The following is a 27,797-nucleotide window of genomic DNA, read 5'->3' as shown; positions in this document are numbered from 1 at the left end:
TGCTAAGAAACTGGTGAGGTAGTGGAAGCCATCACCTCACCCCTTTGACTTAGGACTGTCCTTGAGACAAAAGAAAAAAAAATACATAATATCGGTGGGGGTGAGGACGTCCTACTCATTCTTCAAAATTAATTCTTCAACCCCTCCATGAGTCGATACGAGTTCGTGAGGAGCAAGAATAGTGCTAGTTCCATGTAGTTTAAAAATCTACGAAGTACTGGTCTGCAGGAAGAAAGGAACCTCTTCAGAACTCATCACTCCAAGCCCCAAATTCGTCCTAGAGCAGGGTACAACTCTGTTCTTTATCCAATAGGGGGTGAGCAATAAGTACTTTGGAGCTCGACTCGATCCCGTGACTCAGTAAGATTTTTCTCACCTTACCCTGAGTCTTTATCCAAGATTCTATATGCATGACATCGAAGAAGGTGTAAAGGTCAACCACGACCTGCCTATCCACCACTGGGTGGAATTGGGGAATATGGGTCTCGAAGGCAACCTCCTTATCTTGATTTTGGATTTGAGAGGAGGAGCTCGCCGCTGTTTTCTTCTTCTAGTTGGCAATAATTAAGTTCGCCTAGCGATAAAATGACCTATTAAAGGCAACCTAAGATGTAACTTTTCTGTGACACTAGAAGTGAGGGAAACCTAGAGTTTTATGTTCGATTTACTCGACCTAAGGTAATTACAAGCTAGATTCTCACCTAATGCTAATACATGGGTTCACACACAACCAGTGTAGCATCCCAAATTTGCTAATAAGGCTTGGGGCCTTGATTAGTGTGCCTGGAGGGCAATAAGTGATTTATTATTGTTATATGTGAATTTGATGAGTATGTGATTAGCAATGCATGTTTAGGTGAATTAAATAAGCATGTGGGCCCCGTTTGGTTATTAGGGGCATGTTTGTAATTTTAGGTCGTTGAGGGCATAAATGCAATATATGTGATATTTGTGATATATTTGTGATGCACGATTCGAGACAGTCCTAGGGAGCGATTTAGCTAGAAAGTCACAAGGTCAAATACCCCGCTCGGGAGGAGCTTAGGGGTATTTCAGGGATATTATAATGTGTTCGGGAATTATTTAATAGCATGTAGTAATTAAGTAATGGTTGGGATATGTTGGGATTAATAAGGATTTATTAGACTACTCGAGGACTTAGCGGGGTATGGCAAATGACTAAATTTCCCTTGGGTTACCTAAGGGGTTAGAGTAAGTTTTGGGGGAAATTATGTCTTTTGGTAAGGGATATTCTTGGGTTTACTTGATTGATTAAAGGCTCTATAAGGGGTTAGGAGGAAAGGAAAATAAATAAAAGGAAAGCAGTCTGAAGGAAGCTCTCTCTCTCTCTCTTAAGTCGGTTCTCTCTCTCACTAGGCTAGGGGAGATTTTTCTTGCTGAAAGTCAAGGGAGGAGCTTGAGGATTGAAGGAAGTGGGGTTTAGAAGTAGTTAGCATCAGCTGAGGATCGAAACCATTCTGGAGGTAAGGATCTAAGCTCGAATTTTGTTTAATTTTCTTCTGTTTTTGCAAAAGTTTGAGGGGTTAAAGCTTAGATAATTGAACTTGAGTTATTGTAAGATTTTAGTTAGTTTTTATGGGCTTATGTGCCGCTTAAAGTGTATTAGGATGATTATGGAACTCAATTCTATTGTTACGGTGCATTTGGGATGATTTCCAGGGGAGTTAGCTTGTGAAAATTGCATGGAGTTTCTGGGTTTCGAGGTTGAGCCGCGGCCCTGTTCATCAGCGCCGCGACCCACTTGAGTTTTTAGGCTGGTGGGGCTTCAGGAAATTTCCCAGGTGCCACAGCCCTAGGCTGGCAGATGTGACGCAATTTTTCCTCTGTCTTGTGGCACGCCGCGGCGCTTAAGGGAGGCTAAGTCGCAGCCCAAATGTGGATTTTTGGCAAAATGAGGGTTTTTAGTTTGGGAACTTGAGCGTTAAGGCTCGGGTTAGGGGACTGTGCTCGTGATCGCGGTGCGCGGATAGCTCGGGACACAAGTAAGAAAATTGCTGTACCCGTAGAGCTGTGTTGCAGGGCACGACCCTATATGATTGTGTTGCAGGGTGTAGCCCTTTGATTGAGTTTATTCATGTTTAATTATTTGCTTTATTATGCTATGTGTGCATATATGAGAATGAACGGCAGGATTCGGGAATGGCGAGGGCCGAGAACGGCAAAGGCCGGGAACGGTGATAGCTGAGAGAGACAAGGCCGAGAACGGCAAGTGGTCGGGAGCAGCACTTAGCACACGGAGTGCGAGTTGCCAAGGCGTGACCCAATAGGATACCTAGGATATCCTTACGGTGTAGACCACAAATCCAGTGCCTGGTAAAGCACCTGGGACAGCATGGTCGTATGTGTTTAGCCTGTTGGCGGCTTAAATATATGTTGAATGATAAATATGTATATGTTAACTGCTTGTGAGGGTTTTCTTGCTGGGCTTCGGCTCATGGGTGCTCTGTGGTGCAGGTAAGGGCAAGGGGAAAGTTGACCAGCCATGAGTACGGAGAGCGTGAAGCGACGCGTACATGTTTGGCCTGCCTGGCTACCACAGCCAGGGGTGTTTTGGGAGATGGTTGTACTAAACCTAGATTTTGTCGTTTAGCTAACTTTTATCATATTTTTTAGTTGTAAATATTTTTAAACAGTCTTTTGGGATCCCAAATGTTAAATGCTTTATGTTTTTCAATGAATGGAATTATTTTCAAAATATAAGACTCTGATTATGGTTTAATCACACTTTTGCCTTAAAACCTCGATTAGTGAGTTAGTTGTACGTTTTGAACTCACTTAGTAACAACTCTAAGGCAGTAGGGCGTTACAGGTATTGATGACTTTTAACTTCGGTTATTGGGTAAAAACCGAAGTTAAAAGTCTAGAATAGACTTCGATTTTTTCCAAATAATCAAAGTCTGTTCCATTTTTTCTAAAAAAAAAAACCAATATTTAGACAAATTTTTAACCCAAATAACAAAAAATTTAATCAAATTTTCAATCCAAATACCACCAAAACAACAATTTCGTAAAAATTTTAAACAAAAATAAATTATTACAATTATTGAGTTTATAATAGGCGTGCGGTTTCTCTCTAGCTGCTCCATGGCGAGACGTAAGAGAGTCCACTAGAAGCCTGCTCCGATTGACAAGGGTAGAGAAGGGGTAGTGTCTGAGGAAGTGGGTGGGGAATCGCTGGCAGTTGATGATGAAGAACCTTCAACTGAGATGGAGGACATTTTTAAGGACATGATGGCTGATTTCCCAGAAATTGGAGTTTTGTTGAAAGGGGATCTGAACATGGATAGATCGAACGTTTCTCAGTCCGGTTTGAAATGGAACGAGCAAGAAGACTTCAATAACAATTTCATAAATCAAGTCAAGGATAAGTGGTCAGCATTTAAAGATTTGTTGCCGAGCTAAGGAGGTGCTCGTCTGCAATTTGAGGAGCCATTAATTCAAGATGGACATCGGATTGCTAAGGTGGATTTGGAAGAAATTGATGTTGAAGCTTCTATCTGGAACTCAGCCGTTGTATGTATGGTATTAGGAGCTAATCCCCCTTTTGCAGTTTTTGAAGGATTCATAAAGAGAATGTGGGGAAAACTGGGTATCGAGAGGATTGCGAGATTAAATGCAGGTCATACTCTGGTTAAATTCAGAGATGAAGCGACTAGAGATTTGGTGTTAGAAAATGGGGTTTTGCATTTTGATAGAAAACCTATCATAGTTAGGCCTTGGACCACTGAATTAGATCATATGAGGATGGTTAAATCGGTTCCGGTGTGGGTGAGACTACCTGGATTGGGGTTACAGTATTGGGGTACCAAGTGTTTGAGTGCTTTAGTTAGCACTCTTGGGAAACCAGTTCTTGTTGATAAGGTTACAAAGGATAGATCTATGATGCAATTTGTAAGGGTTTTAGTGGAGATTAACATAGCTGATGAGGTCCCGAAATCTATTCAGTTTCTGAACGAAAGAGGGCAATTAATGGAGTAATTTGTTGAGTTTGAATGGCTACCCACTCAGTGTAAGATCTGCAAGGTATTAGGCCATACTGACTCTTCTTGTAATAAGAAAAAATAGGTGGTTTGGAGACCAAAAGAACAGAACACTAATGGAGCTAATTTGGACAAATCTGTTGAAGAAGCAAATCTGAGATGCAGAAGGGTGCAAGTTCTTCCGAGCAAAATAATGAAGCTAGTTTCAAGTCTAAGCCGTCTGACAGTAATATGGAGACTTCAATTGATCAGATGAAAACAATTGTTATTGATGTAGATACTCATCAAAGATCCAAGGTGGATCAGGTGGCTGGTGACAGTGTAGTTTCAGGAAGCAACTTAGATCAAGAGGGGGAATGGATCACACCTAGAAGAGGTGGTGGGAAGAAGTTGGTGGCTTCTAAGGCTCAGAACAAGTTGAAAAATGCATATAATGTCTTACTAGACAAGAATTTGGAGGGTTCGAAATTGGCTTTCAATGCAAACAAAAAATCGAATGGGGGAGTTCCAAATTCTTAGCTGGAATGTTCGTGGGTTGAATAAGAGGGACAAGCAGAGGTCCCTTAGTGTTTTTTGTAGGATTAATAAAATTGGCTTGGGTGCTTTTCTTGAAACCAAATTAAAGGGTGAGAGAGTGGAGGATATGATGGGCAGATTTTTTGATGATTGGAGCTATTATAAGGGTTCTCACAGTGAGGGTAGAATCTTGCTGGTTTGGAAGAGAAATATTTTGTTAGTGGATATTATTCAAGAGAGTGACCAATTTGTTCATACTATTATTAAGGAGTCTCGGTCAAATAGGGAGTATTGTGTGACATTTGTTTATGGGAGAAACACAGTTCTTGAACGAGTTCAATTATGGCATGATTTATCTTGCCTTAAATTTCCTGTTGCTCCTTGGTTAATGGCAGGAGACTTCAACTCAGTTTTTGAGTGTGATGACAGATGTGGGGGTCGTCCTGTTGCAATCACTGAATTGGTTGATGCTCAAAGGTGGAAAGCGTATGGATTGGCTGATGAACTTAGATCGATTGGTTCTCACTTTACATGGACTAATAACCAATCTGATGGGGCTAGAATTTACTCCAAATTAGATCGTGTTTTTAAAAATGAAGAGTGGATTGACCTTTTTCCGGCATCAGTTGCTGTTAAACAATGGGACATACTTTCAGATCATTGCTACTGCCTTATTAAGGTAATCCAGGAGGTAAATTTTGGATTTAAAACTTTTAGATTTTTCAACATGTGGATGGAACATGAAAGGTTCAAAATTACTGTAATGCAAAGTTGGTCTAGACCAGTGGTTGTTCGGGGCTTTGATGGTATTTTGGTGAAGCTTAAAAGGCTTAGCCATGTTTTGAGGCTCTTTAATAGGTCTGAAATAGGTGATGTTGAGCGTAATTTTCAGTTGGCTAAGGATAAGTATAACCAGGCTCAAGTTCAACTTCAGCAAGATCCTCATTCTTCTGATTTTTAAGCTGAGGAAAAGCAAGCTTTAGATAATCTAGTTAAGAATTCCAGATTATATGACAGTTTCCTGAGGCAAAAAAGCAAAGTCAATTGGCTCAAATTTGGGGATGATAATACAGTGTTTTTCCATGCTTGTTTGAAACAGCGAAAGGAAGTTAATCGAATAGCCTCGTTTGTTTCTGATAAGGGCCAGTTAATTGAGAATTATGAGGAGGTTGTGGCTCACTTTTTATCTCATTTTAGAAGTGTTTTGGGTAGTCAAAGTAAGGCTTCGGGTTCTATTCATAAGGATTGCTTTATTCATGGCAATATCCTTGCTTTAGAGCATCAGCTGGCCTTGATTAAACCATTCACTAAGAAGGATGTTAAGACTGCCATGTTTAGCATTGGGTCTATCAAGAGTTCGGGTCCTGATGGGTATGGTTTGGGTTTCTTCAAATCAATGTGGAATGAAATTGGTGATGATATTTCAGAGGCTGTTTTGGGTTTCTTTCAGCAAGGTATTCTTCCTAAAGGCCTAAATAATGTTTTACTGTCTTTGATTCCTAAAGTTGCAAATCCAACTAAGGCAGTGGACTATAGGCCCATCGCTTGCTGCAATACATTATATAAATGTATTTCTAAGATGATGTGTGAGAGATTGAAGGTGGTCCTTCCTCTGTTAATACACCAAAATCAAGGGGCTTTTATTAAGGATAGACTTTTAGCTCATAATATACTTATTTTTCAGGATATCCTTAAAGGTTAAAAGAGGAAGCATATTTCCCCTAGGTGTGTGATGAAAATTGATCTAAGCAAGGCTTATGATTCGATTGATTGGCACTGTTTAGAGGAGATTCTTGCTGCTTTTTGTTTCCCGAACCAGTTTATTAATTGGATTATGTTGTGTTTAAAAGATGCATCTTATTCAATTTTGATGAATGGTAGAGTGCAGGGCTGTTTTACTGGTCGGAGGGGGCTGAGACAAGGGGATCCGATTTCCCCTCTATTGTTTGTTCTGGTTATGGAGTTCTTTACTAGGATGCTCATTCATGCCACTCAGTATAAGGAGTTTAAATTTCATCCTAGATGTAAAAAGTTGAAGTTGGTGAGTCTTTGCTTTGCAGATGACTTGGTGATTTTTTGCAAGGGAAATAATGCTTCTGTTCAAACTATTCAGCAGTGTTTTCAAGCTTTTAGTGTTGCTACTGGTTTAACAGCCAACTTGGAGAAGTCCCGAATTTATTTTGGTGGTTTAACTGAGACAGAGACCAAGGATATTCTAAGGGATTTGCATTTTGTTGAGGGTGAATTCCCTCTTAAATATCTTGGTGTACCACTGCGACCTACAAAATGGAGAGCAGGGGACTGCGCTAATATAATTTAGAAGATTCAATTGAAATTACATCATTGGTCTAACCGTCATCTTTCATTTGCTAAAAAAGTACAACTAATTCACTCTGTTCTGTTGGGAATTAGAGCGTTTTGGATGAGTATTTTTCTTCTCCCTAAGAGTGTAATTACTGAGATTGATCAATTATGTAGGCAATTTCTGTGGGGAACCAGTAGGTGGAATGAGAACAGAAGTAAACTTCACCTCACGGCTTGGGATCAAGTTTGCCTTCCTAAGCATTTGGGGGGTATTGGTTTTAGGGAAGGGGCCAAATGGAATATGGTTCTTCTTGCTAAGTATATCTGGGCGGTTTCTACTAAACAGGACATTCTTTGGGTTAAATGGATTGATGACGTTTATCTTAAAGGGCAATCTTTTTGGGAGTACAATCTTCAGACTGATGTGAGCTGGTATTGGCGTAAACTAATTAAACTGAGATCAGTCATCCATAGTGAGTTGTTAGATAAAGCAATGGTGAATAACAAGTTGAAAACCAGTAAGCTTTATATGCAATTGGCTAATAAGGAAAGAGTTCCTTTTGCTCATGTTGTTTGGTGCAATTTGACCCTGCCTAAGTATAGATTTGTACTTTAGCAAGCTACTTTGAGGCATTTGTTAACTGGGGAAAATTTATTAAGGTGCCATCTGCAGCTGGATTCTATACTCTGTCTAATTTGCGAGTTACAGCAGGAGTGTTATGAACACTTGTTTTTTCAGTGCCATTTTTCTCAACAGGTGAGGAGTCGTGTAGCTGATTGGCTGGGCAGAGAGGTCTGGCCTATGCATTATCAAGGCTAGGTTGAGTGGATGGTGGGGAAGCCGAAGGATATTCAGCAGAAAGTCTTAGCTGCTGGTTTAGCTGCTTCAGTCTATCTGGTTTGGTTGAACAGAAACCACTGTCTGTTTAATAACTATTATGTTTCTGTTAACAAGGTTGTTTCTCAAGTGCAAAATTGTTTAAAGGCTAGAGTTTCTAATGTTTCTAGAGCTAAGCTGAAAAGTAAAGACTTAGTCTTTCTTGAAAATCTTAATCTCTTGTAATTCTCGGATTGAGGGGCTCTATTTGAGCTGGCTTTTGTAATTGTTTTTGTGTGTCAATATAATTCTTTTTTCATAAAAAAAAAACTAATAATAAACATTCAAAAATAAATAAAAAGTGAGAAAATTACAAATAAATTTTTATTAAATTCGGATTAATAAAAAATTAACATAGACAAACTTTTAGAGATTCATACATTTTTCAATGCCCAAACACACATTAGAATCAAGATTAGCAATTCTTAAAACCTATACATTATCAAAACATAATATATTAAATTAATAAATAAATAAATCCGAAAAATAAAAATAAAATCTTACAAATATAGATTTAGTGATCTATACCTATTTTCAAGTTAAAGAACACGTTTAAATGCTCAAAATCCATTCCAAATCCAAAAATAAATTGTTAAATCCGACCACACTCATACCCACGACCAAATAATCTCTTTTACACCTAAAAATCGAAAATAATCCAAAATCTATGATGTATTTCTATTTTTTTAGCAAGAATAGTGACAAAAAATTGGTACAAAACAAGAAAAAATAAGGAAAATGGGTGAAACCCTCTTCTCCCGTATGGTGGCTATGGAGGTTTTCCTTAGGGTTTCGTTTTAGACTAATAAATGAGAGAAGTGGTAGGGTCGGATATATAGAACTTTTAACTTCAGTTATTTGGTAATAACCGAAGTTAAAATTCTCCGCCTTTTTTTTTTATTACAAAAAGGTCTTTCGTTTTTTGAGAGCTAAACCTAAAACTGAAGTTAAAAGCCCATTGAAGGCTTTAACTTCGATTTTAATGTATTTTCCAACAATTTCATGTGTGAAAACCGAAGTTAAAGTCTATATTTCTAGTAGTGTATTCATATTCTTAATCCACTGTTGGCGAAAAACCACGTCAACAACCACCAAACGGGATACGGTGTATAATTACCACAAGGGGCCCAAACCCCCCCATCTCAGCCTCCCCCTCGGTTTAGAGATGACGAGATTGAAGATATGAAGGAGCATCTTCGAGAATTGGAGGAGCACATCTGGACTCATTACATCGGCCCAGGATCTCAATATCCACCTCTACCACATGATGATCCCGATGTTGGAGGACTAAGCTAGTAGATCGATTTATTATTTGTGTGATTTTTGTTTTCACAAATTCTTCTATTATAATTTTTAGAACAATGTATGTATTTAAATTTACAAACTCATGTATAAATTTAACTATTTAATGAAAGTATTTTAGTATAATTTTTGTTAATTAGATTTTTATTATTAATAATTTTATTAATATGAATATAAAAAATCATGTTGGTAAAGCCTATACCGATGACAATGTGGTCGGTGTAGGCCTATCAGATGAGGAATTTCTGGGGTCCTTTTACCAACAAAACATAAGGCCTATACCCACCACATCTATTGTTGGCAAAGTCTATACCAACAATAACAGATATTGTAATGCCCTGAAATCCCTAATGTGGTTTAATGGTCAGATTAGGAGGCCGAGAGGGTCATAATTGATTTATTATGCCAATAAACTGTTATATGCATGTTTATGTGAATTATATTATAATATGATGTTAAAAGCATGCATGTGGGTCCACATTTCATCATAAGGGTATTTTGGTAATTTGGCCCGTTGAGGGCATATTTGTATATTTTGGTGCATGTTTGTGATTAATTGTTGAGGCCACATTATAATGTAGATTTATTCGAGGTATTCGGCATGAGACGATTTTTGAATATTAATTATCGGTTTGGTCATAACAGGCTTAAGCTCGGGGCTCGGGGTGAGTCTCGGGGTGTTTTGGTGATTAGAGTGTTACTGGGAATTAAAGGGTAACGAGATATGAATTATTAGTATTTGAGAATATCGAGAATAGGGGGAATTGAAGGGTGTTAATTATGATTAACGAGATAGGTGGAAAATGACGGTTTTGCCCATGGGAGTTTTTAGAAACTTTTATTTAACCTAGGGGTATTTTAGTCTTTTTACCCCTAGGATTGATATATGGGCTGAAGGCTATAGAAAATAGAACCAAAACAGAGTTTGGTTACCTCCCTCACGTTCACCATCTTCCTCTTGCTTCCTTTGGAGTTTTTTATTCCAATTTGAAGAACTAAGCTAAGGAATCAAAGTTTGGAGCTTAGGACTTTAGTTCAACCATTGAAGAGGACTTAAATCCAGATTGAGGTAAGAATCTATCCATGAAACCTTAGTTATGCTCTGTTTTTCTTATGGTTTTCAGTTGTGAAATCTAAGGTGTTAAGTTGAGAATTAATGGAAGTTTTTGGAGGAAGTTCACTTAGGTTATGATGCTTGTATGGTGGGTAAGTTGTGGTAGAAATTGGGGGCTTTGCTTGGTGATGTTGGGGGAGTTTTAATGAGGTTTTGGATTGAGTTCAAAGGGAGGAAAACAGGGTTTTTGATTGAGTTTCAGGTGGGGCCGCGGCTCTGTTCTAGAGCGCCGCGACCCAAGCTTAAGAAAATGAGAGGAAAAGGCTGAAGGGTCGAAGGGCTGCGGCATGGCCAGGGAGGGTCGCGGCCCTTAGTGGCATTTTGGCCAGAAATAGGTTTTTGGCTTGGAGATTCAAGCCTTAGGCCTCGAGATCGATCCTACTACCCGGTTTAGTAGGATTCGATGTCCCAGAGGCTAGGTTTTGGTTCGGGAACCTTTGTTATTCATTTTATTGATGGAATCCCATATTTGGTTATGACCAGGTGACCGTCAAGGAATTCAAAGGTTGATTGTTCTCAAGGGTCGTTCTTATATTAATTCTCTCTCGAACCAGAGGTAAGAAAACTGCACCCCATATGTGACATGGAGGGTTATTCATGAGGCATGTTGAATGTTTAAATGTGGACATGAATTGCATATTGAATGCTTAGCAAATCTTGCTCACTTGTGTATGGCACTGACTGAATAGTCAGAATTGACAATAGTGTCAGTATCAACTGTGAAGCTGTGACTCATTAGTCAAGTTCAGCAGTGGTACTGGGCACTGGTCACACAGTGCTGACTCATAAGTCAGGAACGGTCTTAGCGTGTTCAACGCAAGCCAACAAAGATTAGATATAATCGACATTTGCATTAAATGACTCAGAAGAGTATTAATGTCAGACCGACCTCAAGTTCGATGAATACTCTAAGCGCTTGTTTGGCCAAAGGCTAGTTACTTAGAGCCACAGTGACTATTTAGCCACATGGCTGTGGGTGCTGAGCCCCATGTGACTTACTCATCAGTCACTCATCTGTTGAAGCTAGTGACTTCCTCGTCAGTCACTCATTATGGTTTACCAAACCTCAAGTGTTAAACCACTCATCTAATTAAGAGCTATAAGCTCCTTCATGGTTAATGTAACCACAAAGTGATATTCACTCATCAATTCAGAGCTATAAGCTCTGTATGATTATCATAATCATCATTTGATATTATATGCTTGCATTATGGTGTTTTCTTGTTGGGCTTTGGCTCATGGGTGTTATGTGGTGCAGGTAAAGGGAAAGAAAAGCTCACCCAGCCTTGAGTGGAGAGCTTAGGTGGTGTTGTATACATATGCGACCGCTTGACCAACACGACCAAGGAGTTCTTAGAGGAACTAGGGGGTTTACTGTATTTTTGCCGCTTAGGTCGGCGAGTTATATATTTAGACTGTAATGACCATTTTGAGTTGTAAATATTTTTTATGGGCCCGTGAACAGTTTTATGTTTTAAATAAAATATATCATTTCATTTTGATTGATTTTCCACATTAACCTATTAATAACACCTAGAAGAACGTTTTTAACCAAAGAACTCGGGTAGCGAGTTAAATTCACGGTTCAACGTTCACTGTAGCGGTCTTGGGGTAACCAAGGCGTTACAAATATCAACAAACTTCTACCGACAAATGTATGGAAGATGAATTTTTAATTGATTGTTTGTTAGTTTAAATTAAAAAGGAAATTCTCAAAAAATTTAGTATAGATTCAAGGGTTTATACATTTTTGGACTCTGTGTTTTGTCTCATTACCTGTTTGGACCCTGTATTTTGACTAATTACTTTTTGGACCCTATGTTTTGTAAAATGGTTAAAATAGAACCCTAAACTCAATTTTGATGGAGAAAAAATTGAATATAACAACACAGTTTTTAAGCAGAATGATTTTTTTTCTGAATTATTAGTTTGGTAAATTATTTGTGATTTTAGTTGAGAAAATATTGACCAAAATTGAGTTTAGAGTTCTATTTTAACTATTTTACAAAATATAGGGTCCAAAGAGTAATTTGTCAAAACGCAGGATCCAACAAACAAATAATGAGATTGTTAAGCAAAAATTTCATATTTAGAAAATAAAAAATAAACGCGAAACACAATTTCACCTATGTCAAATTTATAGCATAAGATTTTATTTATTTAAGTTCGACCCATCCGAGATTATAAGAATAACCTCTTAATTACATTCCTTTTATTTTAAAGGAAATACCATTTGATTCCAATTACGATGATATTAAATCATTTTAAATAATTTAGGGAGAATTGTGATGAATTTGGAATTGCAGCTGAACTCAGTATTTTTGGTTAACTGAGTTGCCTACATACCTTCTTTGTGAATGATCAAGCCACTTGTAGTTCAGATTGAGATATTTTAGAATTTGAATATAAGAATTCCGGTATATGACCATTTTCAGGAATTCTTTGCCATTTGAAAATTTGGAAAAATTCCTAGGTGGATGACCTTTTATGGAATTTCGAGATTTGTGTTTTTATACCATTTTGCGGTATTGCCGACTGTACTTAGTCTTAGCAACTAAGTTGCCTACGTATCCCTTTTTAGGAATCAAGTCTAACGTAGTTCCAATATTTTCAAAGATTTTATGATGCTTTGATAATTAAGAGGTGAATGACCTCTTTTTGGGATACCATTTATTATGGCTTTGGATTTTAATGCACTTTTAATTTTGAGGTAAAATTACCATTTTTGAGATTTTGTGAAGTTAATGACCTCTTTGAAATTTTGGAATGATATTTCATCATTTGAATTGATTTTGATGAGCTCATTTGGAATTTTATACAATTTCTCATGGTTTTAGAATTTTGTCATTTTGGTGACAATTTTATATCTTGAAATCTCTTTTTATATATATATATATATATTTTTTTTTTAATAATTTTTTTTATATATAAAGAAATTATTTGACTAATATTTTAATTGATTATTCCAAAATTTGTGGGTATGAATAATCAGATTTAATATCAGATAATATCTATATGCTAAAATTCAAATTTAATTTAAAAGATTTAAATTTAAAATTTGTGATAACATCTGATATAGATATTTATAAGATAATATCATTATTTTATATTCTAAAATTCAATTTGAATTTGAATTTGAAATATAATTAAGATATCATCTTTTGTCTATTTAAACCTTCTACCATACTCAATATAATGCATTCTTCAAAGTTCTCCAAATTTCTCCAAATTTGAGAGACATTGTTTAACTTTGAGAAGAAAGTGAAGCATATATTTGAGTATGTATATTTGTTCTCCTTGATTGTTTACATCATAAACAATTATATAAATATATAGTTCTAATCTCTTATATATATATTTTAGGAGACAACGAAGGTTTATTTGTGACAATTACCTATCTTCAATTGTCATTTATTTCTTGATTTAAGGAGTCATCTTCATCAAAATTTGCTTCTTCAATTTTGGTAAACAAAATTTTGTTTACACATATAATATATATGCATATGAGTATGATATATTTTTTTTTCTCATTTTTTTTATATCATACCACACATATATTTATATATATTTTCACACGTATGACCCCGATTTTTTTTTTATTTTTAATTTCTCAACATATATATATATATATACATCCTCATAAATCTTACTATAATCTTACTATACGTGTATACGTATATATTTATATAGATTTATAATAAAGATGATAAACATAATATATATATATATATTGACTTTTCAACTAACCAAAATGAGTAAATAACATCATTATTGTTATTATTATTTTATTTTTTTTATTTCAGCCGTGCCTATTGTATACATATATATATATATAATAGTGGCTGGGCTGATTTTTTTCAGTTGACTGTATTCCATAGTCTTTTTGTGGCTGGGCCTTCCATAATTTAACATACATATTTATATATATATATATGTAACTTTGAATAGCTCTGAAACGATTTTAACATAATTATATATATCATATATAATTTTATTTTCTTTAAGCCCATATTAATATATATATATTACTTTGTCTGTGGATTCCAAAACTCTTTTTCTTAGACACGCAGAAGAATTTTGTCAATATATATATATATTTTTTTTTCCCTTTGTCTAACATAGAGACTAAATTGCACTCCAATGCATTATTGGATATTGGGAAATTTCGTTATCTTGATTTTACTGTTTAATCAAAATTTACATTTTAAAAATTTTGACAGCATAATAGTATATGAATTTTATGATTTATCATATCTTCCATGGCTATATCTCACTTTTGAAGATCTTTTGTGGCTAAAAGCCTAGATCAAAGTGGACCATGAACAATATGAAAAAATCAAGTTTAATTTTATGAGAATTTGAGTAGCATAACTATCTAGAGAAATCATATTTTCTTCTTTCCCCTTTGGCTATATCTCACTTTTGAAGACCTTTTGTGGCTTAAAAAAACTTAGGTCAAAGTGGACCAAAGACAAAAGAAGAAAATCACTGGAGTAGAATTGATACTTAAAAAGGTGAGAACCAAAATAAGGGCAAGCCTTAGGACTTACTTTTGTAGAATTCCCTGAAGAATCTTAACCTTCTCTGTATTTTTCTTTTTTTTGGTGTTTCTCTCTTCTTCTTTTTTTATCGTAATTTCTCCCAGAATTTTGTAAGAGTTTTTTTCTTTCTCCTGTTTCTCTTTTCTTCTGTGTTTAATTTATTTTCCATTTTATAGACTTTATTTTACGTTATGTGAAGAGTGGTGAGAGTGAAATGTGGGAAAGTGGAGAGAAAAGTGGAGAGAAAAGTAGAGACACTCCTCTCCACTAATTTGACTGAACCACTTTTTTTTTATAATAATATATTATTATATATTTTTTTATCTTTATTTTTTTATTATTATTTTTTTCGTTCAACAGAGATAAAACAAAAGGTAAAAAAAAAAATATAAATCCTAGATTCAATAAATGAGTTTAGTATAGATTCAATGGATGTATGATGTACTTAAAGATATCTTTGTGGTACATCAATTTTAATAGTTGACCCCCGTAATCTAACCATGGTTCCGTCCCTTTTCACTGCCCAATGTCAAAAGATATAAATTGACTTCTCCCCTTAAATCTTATAAAATTGAATTCTTTGTCTAAAATACCGAGAGGAGTAAAGATCATGAATAAATACTGGTCGAACTTCAAAGTACCCTAGATAGCAGTACCAGCACACATTTTCTCGTTTGCCTCTCAGCTGCTTTCACACACGCGAGAACTCATCAGCCTAAATATATTTATTATTATTTCTGTGTTAATTAGTCGCGTCAATGATTGGAAATACTGAAATAATATCTATAGAGCACATGCATTAATTAAATAGACTAGTACTAATAATATTAATAGACCTTCAGTAGTGCACGTACAATGTAACTGCACCAGAAAGAGAGAGAGGTGTAGTCTATTCTCTTTATTGTTCTAAAGTATTGCAATTTGACATACGTTGAGGTGTTAAACAATTACACCAATATATCATCTCATTTTGGCGCCTCCTTTTGGCGCCAGTGCTAAGCAGCAGCAATTCTCTATTTTTTATTAAAACTATCTCTATATGCAATGTAAAGCCCACATTGAATTGGCATTACAACTATGACTAGCTAACGCTTGCTAACGTCATTTCTCGTGTCAAAGATACAACCTTATTTAAGTCTGGTAATATATTAGGCGCGCGCGCGAACGGTCGTAGTGTAAGGAGGAGTGAAATTTTCAACACTCACCTACTCTCGGTCAAATCTCCACTTTCATCAACTCTAACCCCAAAACTGTATGAAACTTCCTCCCATGTGCCTTATTAGATGCCTAGCTAACTACTCTCCTCAATATAAATATACTAAGATCACAACCCATTTCTTGCATCGAAAGAGAGTAGAACACAACTACTGAACCCAATATTGTTCTCTCTCGCACCTACATACATAAACTAAGTTTTAGAGAGAAAGAAAGCTAAACTAGTAATACAGCTATATATATTTACCAACAACAAAAAGAAAAGGTAATATATATCCATATTCATTCAGTCAAATGGGTAGACCCCTCGACTTTGAGTTTCCCAAAAACAACGCTCTTTCAAACATGGCCGCCGGCGCAAGCAATAACCCCTTGGACCCCGAGGAGTTCCGACGCCAAGGCCACATGGTGATCGATTTCATCGCCGATTACTACAAAAACATCGAGAAGTACCCAGTTCTTAGCCAAGTCGAACCGGGTTACCTCAAAAAACGTCTCCCGACATCGGCACCTCTCTATCCGGAATCCATCGAGACGATTCTTGGTGACGTCCAGGACCACATCGTTCCGGGCATAACCCACTGGCAGAGCCCGAACTACTTCGCATACTTCCCTTCCAGCGGCAGCATTGCAGGCTTCCTTGGCGAAATGCTTGCCACCGGCTTCAATGTCGTTGGATTCAACTGGATGTCGTCTCCGGCCGCCACCGAGCTGGAGAGCATAGTCATGGACTGGCTGGGCCAGATGCTCAGGCTGCCTAAGTCTTTTCTCTTCTCTAGTAACGGAGGTGGTGTCCTACAAGGAACCACATGCGAGGCAATCTTGTGTACACTCGTCGCTGCCAGAGACCGAACCCTCAAAGTCATTGGAAACGACAATATCGGAAAGCTCGTCGTTTATTGTTCGGACCAAACTCATTGCGCTTTCAAGAAAGCCGCACAGATTGCTGGGATCCACCCCAACAACTTTCGAGTCATCCCCACAACGCTGTCGTCCTCCTTTTCCATGTGTCCCAAGGCTTTGCAAAACACCATAACTGCCGATGTTGAGGCTGGACTCGTCCCCACGTTTCTACTGGCAACCATTGGGACAACGTCCACAACGACCGTCGACCCCCTCGGGCCTCTATGCGATGTGGCAAAAGATTACGGAATGTGGGTCCATGTCGACGCGGCCTATGCTGGGAGCATCTGTATTTGCCCAGAATTCCGGCACTTCATCGACGGAGTGGAAGGAGCCAACTCCTTCAGCTTCAACGCCCACAAATGGTTCTTCACCACCTTGGATTGCTGCTGCCTTTGGGTCAAAGACCCCGCAGCGTTGACACAATCATTGTCTACGGATCCGGAGTATCTGAAGAACAAGGCCACCGAATCAAAGCAAGTGGTTGACTATAAAGACTGGCAACTGGCTCTGAGCAGACGATTCCGTTCTCTCAAACTCTGGCTCGTACTCCGAAGCTATGGAGTGGAGAAACTACGTGGGTTTCTCCGAAGCCATGTGAAGATGGCCAAGCTGTTCCAGGGTTTTGTGGAAGCCGACGAGAGATTTGAGGTTGTGGTTCCGAGGAATTTCGCCACAGTGTGTTTCAGAATAAGGCCATCAGGAATAATAGCTAGTAGTAAAAGTAATGTGGTATTGTGTGAGATAACCAATAATAATAATGGCAGCCTCAGGAATACTAGTAGTGATGTGATCCAGAAGAGTAAGATTGTATCGGTGAATGAGGTGAACAACAAGCTGATGGACTCCATTAACGGGTCAGGTGGGATCTACATGACCCATTCGGTTGTTGGTGGTATCTTTTTGCTGCGTTTTGCGGTCGGAGCCAGCCTCACGGAGGAGTCTCATGTCATTCAGGCTTGGAACGTAGTCAAACAACATGCAGACGCCATACTCAACACCCACTCCCACTCCCACTAGCAATTTCAATTTCTTTCTTTATTTTGACCGGTCAACTATGATGGTTATTACCTTGTCCATACATGCAATTTTTCACATTCTTCGTATAAAATATTTTCTTTTACGTACACAATTAATGTACGAACTCTTCATCCTTTATATTTCTATACATATATTTTAATTAATAATAAGAAACATATTATTCTTTTTATTTTATTATAAATAATTCGTAATGACTGAACCTCACATAAATCTCAGAAAATCAGAGATGAATCTAAAAACACAAATCAGTAAGACTAATTATCAAACAATTAGAAAAGGAAAAATATGAAAGCATAAATCAACATAAGTATATATATTGGTTCAGAACAAGATCAATATGATCTTGAACCTAATCTAGTTTTAGGAACCACTATCTCTTCTTTATTCAATCAATGAAATGAGTACAAGGCTACAATGGAACTTCTTGGAACAATCTTGGATCAAACTCTCTAAACACTCAATCTCACAGGTGTTTTCCTCTCAATCCCTGAGCAAGTACTTTCCCAACAGTTGTGCTTCTCAATACAGTTCCCCAAACCCAGCTCTCACAACCTTTCTCAATACTCAATCTTGATTTCCACACTTGAGCTCTCTCGTCTAATCTGGCTTTTCTGTAGTTTCATCTGTGTAGTGCTCTTCACTGTGTTCTTCTCTCTACGTTTTTCTCTCTATGTTTTGTTGTCTTGTAACAAGTGAAACACACAAGTCCTTTTATAGACTAAGGACTGAAAGCTAATGAGGTTGTTATGATAATTGAGAACCAAACAACTTATTATAACAGAATTAGTTGGGATTTGGAGAAACTATTCCCACAGTATACATGCACTATCATTATGAAAAGCCAAAATTTACAAATAACTATTATATTAACAATATGCATTCTTTTCTTTCAATATATTAATACAACAATTTTATTATTTAATTACATTAGATGATAACACATTTTAAAAAATGTTATCGAATTATATTAAAAAATAAACATTTTATTAATTATTTAGTACTATTGTTTGATATTAAAAAAAAAGATTGAAAAAATACAAAGGACCACTGTTTCCCTCTCTCTCTCCCATTTCTCCTCATCTTCGATTCTCTCTTCCATTTCTCCAATCACTCTCATGGATTTCTAGCAATCATCCTTGTGATCTCAAGCTCTCATCAACATCAACAAGGATAGGTACTTCTACAACTTCATTTTTTCCCTCTTCATCCATCTTTTCCCCCAATTATAAACTTAATCCTCACTATAAGTTTGTACTGTAATTTCGGTTTTGGTTTTTCATCATTTATTTAATTAGAGAAATTTGACTTTTAATGCATTAAGTGATATTGTACAATAAAATTATACCAAGCCAAAACAATCTCACATTTTTATTCTAGTATTATTTAGATTCCCAAAAATGCCCCTATCATAAATTTCCCTATCTTTTTCTCCCATTGTCTTTTCCCTCTCTATCTCTCAAGCTCTTGTACACAAAAAAAATAAGGCAGCTTAATCTATACAAATTTTCGAGCATATTTTAGGGCAAGTTGTGAATCCTTTTAAGGCAATGACTTCGTTTTGGATTTCGGATAAAAAATATCCACTACAAGAAATAAGGCTTTTGCCGGCGCAATTCAGAATTGCGTCGGCAAAAAAAACTTTTACTAGCGCATTTAGTGAATCACGCCGGCAAAAACAAGCACATTTGCTGGCGCAAAATTGTGCCGGCAAAGGTTACTTTTGCCAGCGGAATTCAGGGTTGCCCGACAAAGATCTATTAGATTTTAAAAAAAAATACCATACACTTTTGTCAGCGCATTTCACCTAATGCGCTGGCAAAAGTCAAAACGTGCATTTTAAATTTGTGTATGTTTTCAACAAAGTAGGTGGCTAGACTTTTGCCGACGCGTTTCGTTGCGCCGACAAAAGTCTATTTTGCATCGGTAAAAGTCGGACTAGTTAAAACGACACTGTTTTTTCCTAGGATTTTATTAAAGACTTTTGCCGGTGCATTTTTAGACTTTTGCCGGCGCAACGAAACGCGCCGGAAAAAGTCATAGCAATTTTAGTGCAGCCGTGGCCCTTCTTCCCCATTTTCAGATTTTTTTCTCAACTTATTCTCTCTTCTCTCTAGTTTGATGTCCGACCACCCCATGCCATAATCCCACAGTAGCTCATCTCAGATAGTGAAGCTCTTCTCTCTCAAGGTTAGTAAATCCAATGGTAAAATTTTTAACATTTTTAGACTTTTTTCTCTATATCTCGTTTTGTAATTGTATTTTTTTTTGTTCTCTCTCTATAAACAGGTGCACCAAAGTGTGTGCAGCTCCAATCTCTCTGTAGAACAACTCCAAGGGTTAGTTTATGTATATATGTATATATATTTATATGTCCGTATATATGTATATTTATATTTATATGTCTGTTTTTTGTATATATGTATATATGTAAATGTGTGTGTACATATGTTTATTTAATGTTAATTTTATTTTAGAAAATTGATTAATTAATTGTGAACTATTAATATATATGTACGTGTGTGATATTTGGTATTATAGTTATATTTTTCTATTAAAAAAAAAAATAAATCTGTGTAGTTTTAGAAAAATGAGATTAATAATGAAAAAGATAAAAAGAAATATGGTTTTAGTATTTATTAAAAAAAAAAAAAATTTAATTTTAATGCTTTATATGTATATTAAAAAAATAGATTAGATTATTATATTATATTGTATATTTGCATTATATTTTATTTTTTTATATTAAAGATTATTTGTTTATAAATATTTATTAAATAAATTGTTTTGATGTTGCTGATATAAAAAGATTTGATATATGTTATTATTCTTGGTTTATGTTGTGCATGCTTTGGGAATATTCTGTATATTTCTCTGGGAATATTCTGTATATTGTGTGTAGTTTGCAGGTTTTATAAATTTTTGGGATAATTTAAAATATAGTCGTTATGCTGGCCAAATTTTGTTAGTCTTAGGAAAATTAACATTAATTACAAAAATTATAACCATTGACATTAATTTTTATTTTAATGCTTTATATGTTTGTTTCTCTTAATAGCAACTATTTTTAAGTTATTTTTATAATATATGTTTTTTGTATTAATTAATTTGTTTTTGTAAAATTAAAAAAACAGATTTGAATATGTATATTTTTTATTTTAATTCTTTATATGTATTTGTTTATTTTTGCTTGTTAATATTTATTATATTGTATTTTGTGATAACATATTTTAATTAAAGTATGAACTTAAAAAAAATCAGATTAATAATGTATATTTATATTTTAAAATTATTTTATATTAAACGTGATATTTTTGTAAATATGTATTTAATAATTTTTTTGTATTAATAAAAAAATCAGTTTTGGGATATGTTTTTTTGTAGTTAAATTTTTTTTTTTTTATCAAGAAAGAATATTTATTGATCAACCACCAAAATACAAACAAAGGCCAGAGCAAAAGCTCCACCAAACCAATTACAGATTAGAAATGAAATCTAACATTTTCCTCTCTCTAGATGACATCTTTTTAGAGCTGAAACTAAGGGCCTGTTTGGCATTGTTTTCTGTTTTTTGTTTTCAAAATTTTGTTCTCAGAAATAATAACAGAAAACTATTTTTGTAGTTTTCAAAAAATAAGAGGTGTTTGGTTAATGTTTTCTAAAAACAATTTTTTAGTTTTATTTTTTTTTAAATCTTAAATAAAAAAATTAACAAATATATTTACAAAGAGAAAAATATTTTAAAAGTTTGTAATAAATAATGAGATAAAATAATTTGAAAAAAAAAATGATGAAAAATAAGAAGTAAAGTTATGAAATTTTTTTTGAGAACAACAGAAAACAACTTTTTGTTGTTCTCAAAATTTTCTGTTTTTTGTAACTTTGTTTTTAAAATTTTTTTTATGAAAACAATGCCAAACACCTCCACTTGTTTTCAGAAAACAGTTTTTAGCTTTTAAAAACAAAAAAACAGTTTTTTAATTAAGGTGCCAAACACCCCCTAAGAGTTCTGGTTTTAATAGAAAACTGGATCAATTGGTCTAATTTAGTATCCGAATAACAGCAATTATCAAACACACATTTGTTCCTATTAAACCAGAGGAAATAGACAGTAGCTGCAAGAGAAACAGCTACCACCTGGCCCAGCCAATCATGCCTGCAAATAGCCAACCAATCATGCCACTCAACAAACTTCCCAGGCCAGATCAGATCCCCCAAACAGGTAGCAATAGACAGTCTGAGCTTCTCAGAAAAAGTACACTCAAAGAAGATATGCGAATGGGATTCATTCATCTGGCAACAAACAGGGCAGCTCAAAGAATCAATATTCACATGAGTGTAATGGAGAAGATCTCTAGTGAGTAAGTGATTATTAACAGCTTGCCAAAGAACAAACTAGTGCATAGGCACTGCAAACTTGCACCAAACTGTATGCCCATAGTCTATCCTCACACAAGAAATAAAGAGAGAGTACACCTTGCTAAGTCTGAGTCGACCATGCACTATAGCAGGATCCAAATCTGTTCCAGACACTAAGTGACTCAGCTTGATTAGTTTTTTCCAATACCAACTGTCATCTTGTTTCAATTTATAGTCCCTGATTGGCACTCCTTTTAAGTAAATGGTATTCACCCATTTCACCCAAAGTTGGTCCTGCTTAAAGGAAATGGCCCAGAGAAACTTAACTATCATAGTCTTGTTCCAAGCAGGCCCTTCTCTAAACCCGAGCCCTCCATAAGCTTTAGGACGACAGACAAAATCCTAGAAAGCTAGGTGAAATTTGCTACGGGTTCCCTTCATACCCCACAAGAAATTCCTACACAGAAAATCAATATTTCTAACCACATGTTGAGGTAAAAGAAAAATGTTCATCAATTAGTTCCTAATTCCCAATAAGACAGACTGGATTAATTGTATTATGCCAGCATAAGATAAGTTTCGGCTGGCCCAAGAATTAAGGCATAATCTGATCTTCTTGAGGATTATTTCAAAGTCAGATGCTTTGCATTTGGTAGGTCTAAGAGGGACACCAAGGTACTTCAGTGGAAAAGACCCCTCCTGCAGATTAGTACAATTCGACACAACCTCCTTAGCTGCATTAGTCAGCCCACCAAGATAAATTCGGGATTTACGAAAGTTAATAGAAAGGCCCAAAGACAAGGAAAACTCAGTAAGAGCTGAGTGCAAAATCTGGACAAATTGAGGATTAGCCTTACAAAAAATAAGTAAATCATTCGCAAAGCAAAGATTAACAAGATTGAGAGATTTGCACATAGGATGAAATCTGAATCCTTTATCCTTGGAAGCTTTGAGGAACAAACGAGTAAGATAATCCACCATAATGAAAAAAAGTAGAGGAGAAATAGGATCCCCTTGCCTAATCCCTTTACCTCCCTGAAAGTGACCTTGGATTCTACCATTTAATAATAACGAGTAGGAGGTGCCTCTCAAGCAAATCATGATCCAACGGATAAATTTACTAGGAAAGCACAGAGCTTTTAGCAAATTCTCCAAGAAGTCCCAATCAATTGAATCATAGGCTTTGCTAAGATCAATCTTCATGGCACATCTAGGTGAGCTGTTTTTCCTATTATAACCCTTTATCAAATCTTGAAATATGAGAACATTATAGGCAAGAGATCTATGCTTTATGAAGGCACCTTGATTAGAGTTAATCAACGAAGGAAGGATAGTCGCAAGCCTACTGTAATGACCTGAATTTGCTAATAGGGCTTAGGGCCTTGATTAGTGTGCCTGGAGGGCAATAAATGGATTACTATGTTAATATATGAATTAATGTGAATATATGATAATGATGCTTGTTTAGTTGAGTTAAATGTGCATGTGGGCCCATCTGGATATTAGGGGCATAAATGTGATAAATGCTATATATATGTGATATGTCTGTGCAGCACGATTCGAGACAGTCCTGGGGAGCGGTTAGCCAGAAAATCACAACAGGGTTGAGATTCAGACTCGGGGCGAGTCGAGGGGTAATTTGGCTATTGGATGTGTTATGGGATTATCGAGTTATGAAAATAAATATCTGGAGATATATTTGAGGATAGAATGTCTAGGAGGGAATATTGGGGAAATTTACCATTTTGCCATCGGGGACGTTTTGGTACCCCTAGCCTTTAGGTAACCCTATAGACTTAAGTTAAGTAAAACAAAAAGGAAGAATTATTTAGAAACTTGGGAAAACTGACATATACCTTTCTTTTCAGTTGAGGATAGCTTCTCATTACTCTCTCTCGCACCTTCTCTTCTCTAAGGCATATCAAAGGAGAACTTTGGTGGAACTAGTCAAGAATTGAGGACTTTGGGCTGTTAGAGTTAAGGAGCTAAGAGCTGGGCATTTGAGGAACCAGTTTAGAAGCATATCACATCAAAGGTAAGCTCTAACTATGGGGATTATGCTTGGATTTCAGTTGTGTTTTTGGGTTATGCATGTGGGTAGAACTTGATCTGTTTTTGGGTATTTTAGTTGAATTTTGGAGCAAGTTTTAATGGGTTTTTGATGCTGATATTGAGCTGGAATGATTGTGTTGATTATCTAGGATTGTTAGCTAAGTTTTGGGTGAATTGACTTGGGGAAAATGTAGAAGGATGATGAAGAATTCTGAGTTGGAGGTGAGGGCCGCGGCCCTAGGATGGGCATGCCGCAGCCCATGTGCGCGCCCGGCCATGGGAGGCCGAGAAGTCACATGCACGCCACGGCGCTTGGTGTGCGCGCCGCGGCCCGTGTGTGTTGCAGGGAAGTGCTAGCCTCTGTTTTGAGGCTAGCCGCAGCGCTTGAGAGTGGGGCCGTGGCTCTTAGAGCTAGTTTGTGTTTTTAAGGGTGTTTAGGTTTAGGAACTCAATGGTTAAGGCTCGAGATGGATTTTATCACCCGGTTTGATAGAATTCAAGGTCCCGAAGGTTAGAGCTTTGGCTCGAAGTTATTTAATGGATTAGAACTTGATGGATGGATATGGTTATTGTGTTGTGGCTAGGGTTTCAACGAGGCTCAAGTTAGAGGACTGTGCTCGAGACATCGGTGCTCGGTGAGCTCGGGACTCAGGTAAGAAAACCCTTGTTCCCATAGAGCTTGTATGCAGGGCTGAGCCCAATGTGTTTGAATTGCAGGGCGTATCCCTTTGATTGTATTTGTTAGTGTTCTGTACTTGTTTATTATGGTATGAGTGCAATTATGTGAATGATCGGCAAGAGCTAGGAACAGTGTAGGCCGAGGTTGGCAGGGGCCGGGAACGGCAAAGGGTCGGGAATGGCGTTGGGCACGTTGAGTGCAAGGCCGAGTATGGCAAGGGGAGAAGCCTTGAGCACGTGGAGTGCGAGTTTCCAGGGCGAGTCCCTAAAAGGATACCTGGGATATCCTCACGGTTTAGACCGCGAACCCAGGGCCTGGTAAGCGCCTAGGACGGCTAGGTCGTATGTGTTTAGCCCATTGGTGGCCTGTTTATATGCTTGGTGTATGTTTTGTATATGTTATCTACTTGTGGGTTTTCTTACTGGGCTTCGGCTCACAGTTGCTCTGTGGTGCAGGTAAGGGTAAGGAGAAAGCCAACCAACCATGAGTGTAGCAGGTGTGAGGCGGCGTGTACATGTTGGGCCAGCCTGGCTGCCACAGTCAGTGGATTTTGGGAGATGGTTGTAAATAAACTTAGATTTTTTCATTTAGTTGACTTGGTTCAGTTTATATGTTGTAAATGTTTCTAAACTGTATTTTGGGATCCCAGGTGTCAAAATTTTATGATTTTCATTGAAATGGAATTATTTCTAAAGTTTTTCTTCTATTTATGGCTTAATTACACTATTTGACCTAAAATCTCGATTAGCGAGTTGAACGCACGTTTTGAAACTCACTTAGTAACGACTCTAAGGAAGTAGGGCATTACACCTACTGCAAAGCATCTTAGATATGAATTTATAGATGGTAGTGCAGCAAGCAATTGGCTTGAAATCAGCAGTAGTAGCAGCCTGGTCCACCTACGGAATCAGCACCAAGAGAGTGTCATTTAAACTTTGAGGGATTAATCCTGTCTCAAAAAATTCAAGGATAGCTTGAGAGACCTCCCTGCCTATTTATTTCCATATAACCTTGAAAAAACCAGCCCCGTACCCATCCGGACCTGGACTTTTAACAGGATGAATGCTAGAGAGAGCCAATTTAACATCATGAGCAGTAAACGGCTTAATTAGGTCCAGTTGGGAAGTTAAATCTAAAAACGGGCCATAAGAGATACTTTGCTTATCAATATGACCATTAGCTCTACCCGAACAACCTAAGTAGCTTTGAAAATGATGAAGGAAATGGTGAATTACCTACTCATAATCATCAACAACAGTCCCATCATTTGATAAATAAGAGACTATGCGATTAGCTAATTTCCTTTTCTTCAAACTGGCATGGAAGAAAGCCGTATTGTCATCCCCAAAACGAAGCCAAGTGATCTTACTCTTTTGACGAATAAAACTCTCATAGACTTTCTCGTGTCTTCTAAAATCCAACAACGCTTCTCTTTCAGCCAAGATCAAAGAATCATTGCTAGGATCAGCATACAATGCATTCTGAGCTTGCTGGAACAGAGATTTACTATGCTCAAATTGGAAACCAACATCACCCATAATCCTCCAATTGAATCTCTTTAGCACATGCTTAAGCCTAGTCAATTTTTGAGCCAATCTTGATAAACTATCACCTCTAGAACAGATAGGCTTAGTCCAGCTATCTAACACAATCTCTCGGAATTGATGATGAGAAGCCCACATGTTAAAGTAACGAAAAGGCTGAATCCCCAAATTTCTGATTTCAACTGGTTTGATAAGTAAAGAGCTGTGATCAGAGACCACCTCCCTTTGGGAAAAAGCTGTAGCTAAGGGAAACTTATCCATCCAAGCCTCATTACAGAAAATTCTATTCAGTTTAGAATAAATGCGATGCCCATCCTCTTGGTTGTTAGACCAAGTAAAAACAGGTCCCATAACCTTCATTTCTTCAACCAATTCGAGAGCCAACCAAGCTTGAGCATCCTCCATTTCCTTCCCTGATATAGGCCTCCCACTCAACCGATCCGTGCGGTCAAACACTGCATTGAAGTCCCCCAGAACTAGCCACGGCTGGCCAGACAAGTGCACCTGGGATAGGTTATTTCACATAACTCTCCGAGTTTCTAAACAGTTGGAGCCATAGACAGTGGTTAGAAAGAAGTCTAGGTTCCTACTACGAATATGAATACGACAATGTAACATTTGAGAAGATTCCTGAATGATATCAATATGAGCCAAATGTGGTTTCCAAATTAATAAGATTCTGCCCTCAAAACAGTCATTACTGTAATAATTCCAATCATAAAATGTAGAACTCATAATAGCTTTAATTTTATCCCCCTTGATTTTAGTTTCAAGTAATGCACCTATACCGACCTTATTCAATCTACAAACATCTAAGACTGAAACCTGTTTATTCTTTCTGTTTAACCGTCTAAAATTCCAAGATAGGATGTTGCAAAATTCCATTAATATTATTGAAACAGACTTGTTCTGGAAAAACCTTCTGAGACTCTTGCAAATCACTATAAGAATTCCTTAAAGAGTTACTAGTATTTGAGACTTTAGCTTTTCCATTCCCAGTTCTCTTAGGACGAGCCCAACCAATATCATTTGATCCAGAACCAGCTGGAGCTACTGCTTGAGAAGGCTTCAAGTCTATATCAATAGGATTATGCTTCATATTAGTGGCATTCTCAACTGACTCCTGAACAGGTTCTGGTTTATGTTGAGGCTCTTTCTTCCTCCAAACAAATCTAGCTTCAAATTAACAAGAGCTTGAGGAATGCCCTAGCTTCTTACAATTAGAACACTTGGTTGGAAGCCACTAATACTCAATCGGTTGTTCCATCACCTGACCCCGTTCATTAAGATAACTGATGAATTGAGGCAGCTTATCAGCTATTTCCATGTCCACTAAGACTCGGGAAAAACTG

The 27,797-nt window shown here is 36.7% G+C and overlaps 2 protein-coding genes across 2 annotated transcripts; both read left to right on the top strand.

Annotated features, from left to right (window-relative positions):
* The first annotated feature begins 4,647 nt into the window (after window positions 1-4,647).
* LOC133825691 (uncharacterized) lies at window positions 4,648-7,437 on the top strand. The gene is made up of 4 exons (XM_062258601.1): window positions 4,648-5,423; window positions 5,535-5,971; window positions 6,578-6,757; window positions 6,896-7,437. The coding sequence occupies exons 1-4, from the start codon at window positions 4,648-4,650 to the stop codon at window positions 7,435-7,437; spliced, it is 1,935 nt and encodes a 644-aa protein (XP_062114585.1).
* An 8,589-nt stretch (window positions 7,438-16,026) lies between these two features.
* LOC133824179 (tyrosine decarboxylase-like) lies at window positions 16,027-17,983 on the top strand. Its single transcript, XM_062257053.1, has one exon. It carries the CDS (start codon window positions 16,165-16,167, stop codon window positions 17,791-17,793), a length of 1,629 nt encoding a protein of 542 aa, XP_062113037.1. The 5' UTR covers window positions 16,027-16,164; the 3' UTR covers window positions 17,794-17,983.
* The last annotated feature ends 9,814 nt before the right edge of the window (window positions 17,984-27,797 follow it).

The sequence above is a fragment of the Humulus lupulus genome, chromosome 3 (genome assembly GCF_963169125.1).
Source record: "Humulus lupulus chromosome 3, drHumLupu1.1, whole genome shotgun sequence".
NCBI lineage: Eukaryota > Viridiplantae > Streptophyta > Magnoliopsida > Rosales > Cannabaceae > Humulus > Humulus lupulus.
The sequence above is the reverse complement of the archived record's forward strand: the minus strand, read 5'-3'. Positions and strand labels throughout refer to the sequence as shown.

What these genes read in the sequence shown, in the direction of transcription:
- LOC133825691 (XM_062258601.1), top strand. Translation starts at nt 4,648, where the DNA reads ATGGGCAGATTTTTTGATGATTGGAGCTATTATAAGGGTTCTCACAGT. An exon ending in TTTCAGTTGGCTAAGGATAA is followed by an intron (nt 5,424 to 5,534) that starts GTATAACCAGGC and finishes ATTATATGACAG; the next exon opens with TTTCCTGAGGCAAAAAAGCA. An exon ending in GGATTTGCATTTTGTTGAGG is followed by an intron (nt 6,758 to 6,895) that starts GTGAATTCCCTC and finishes TTGCTAAAAAAG; the next exon opens with TACAACTAATTCACTCTGTT.
- LOC133824179 (XM_062257053.1), top strand. Translation starts at nt 16,165, where the DNA reads ATGGGTAGACCCCTCGACTTTGAGTTTCCCAAAAACAACGCTCTTTCA.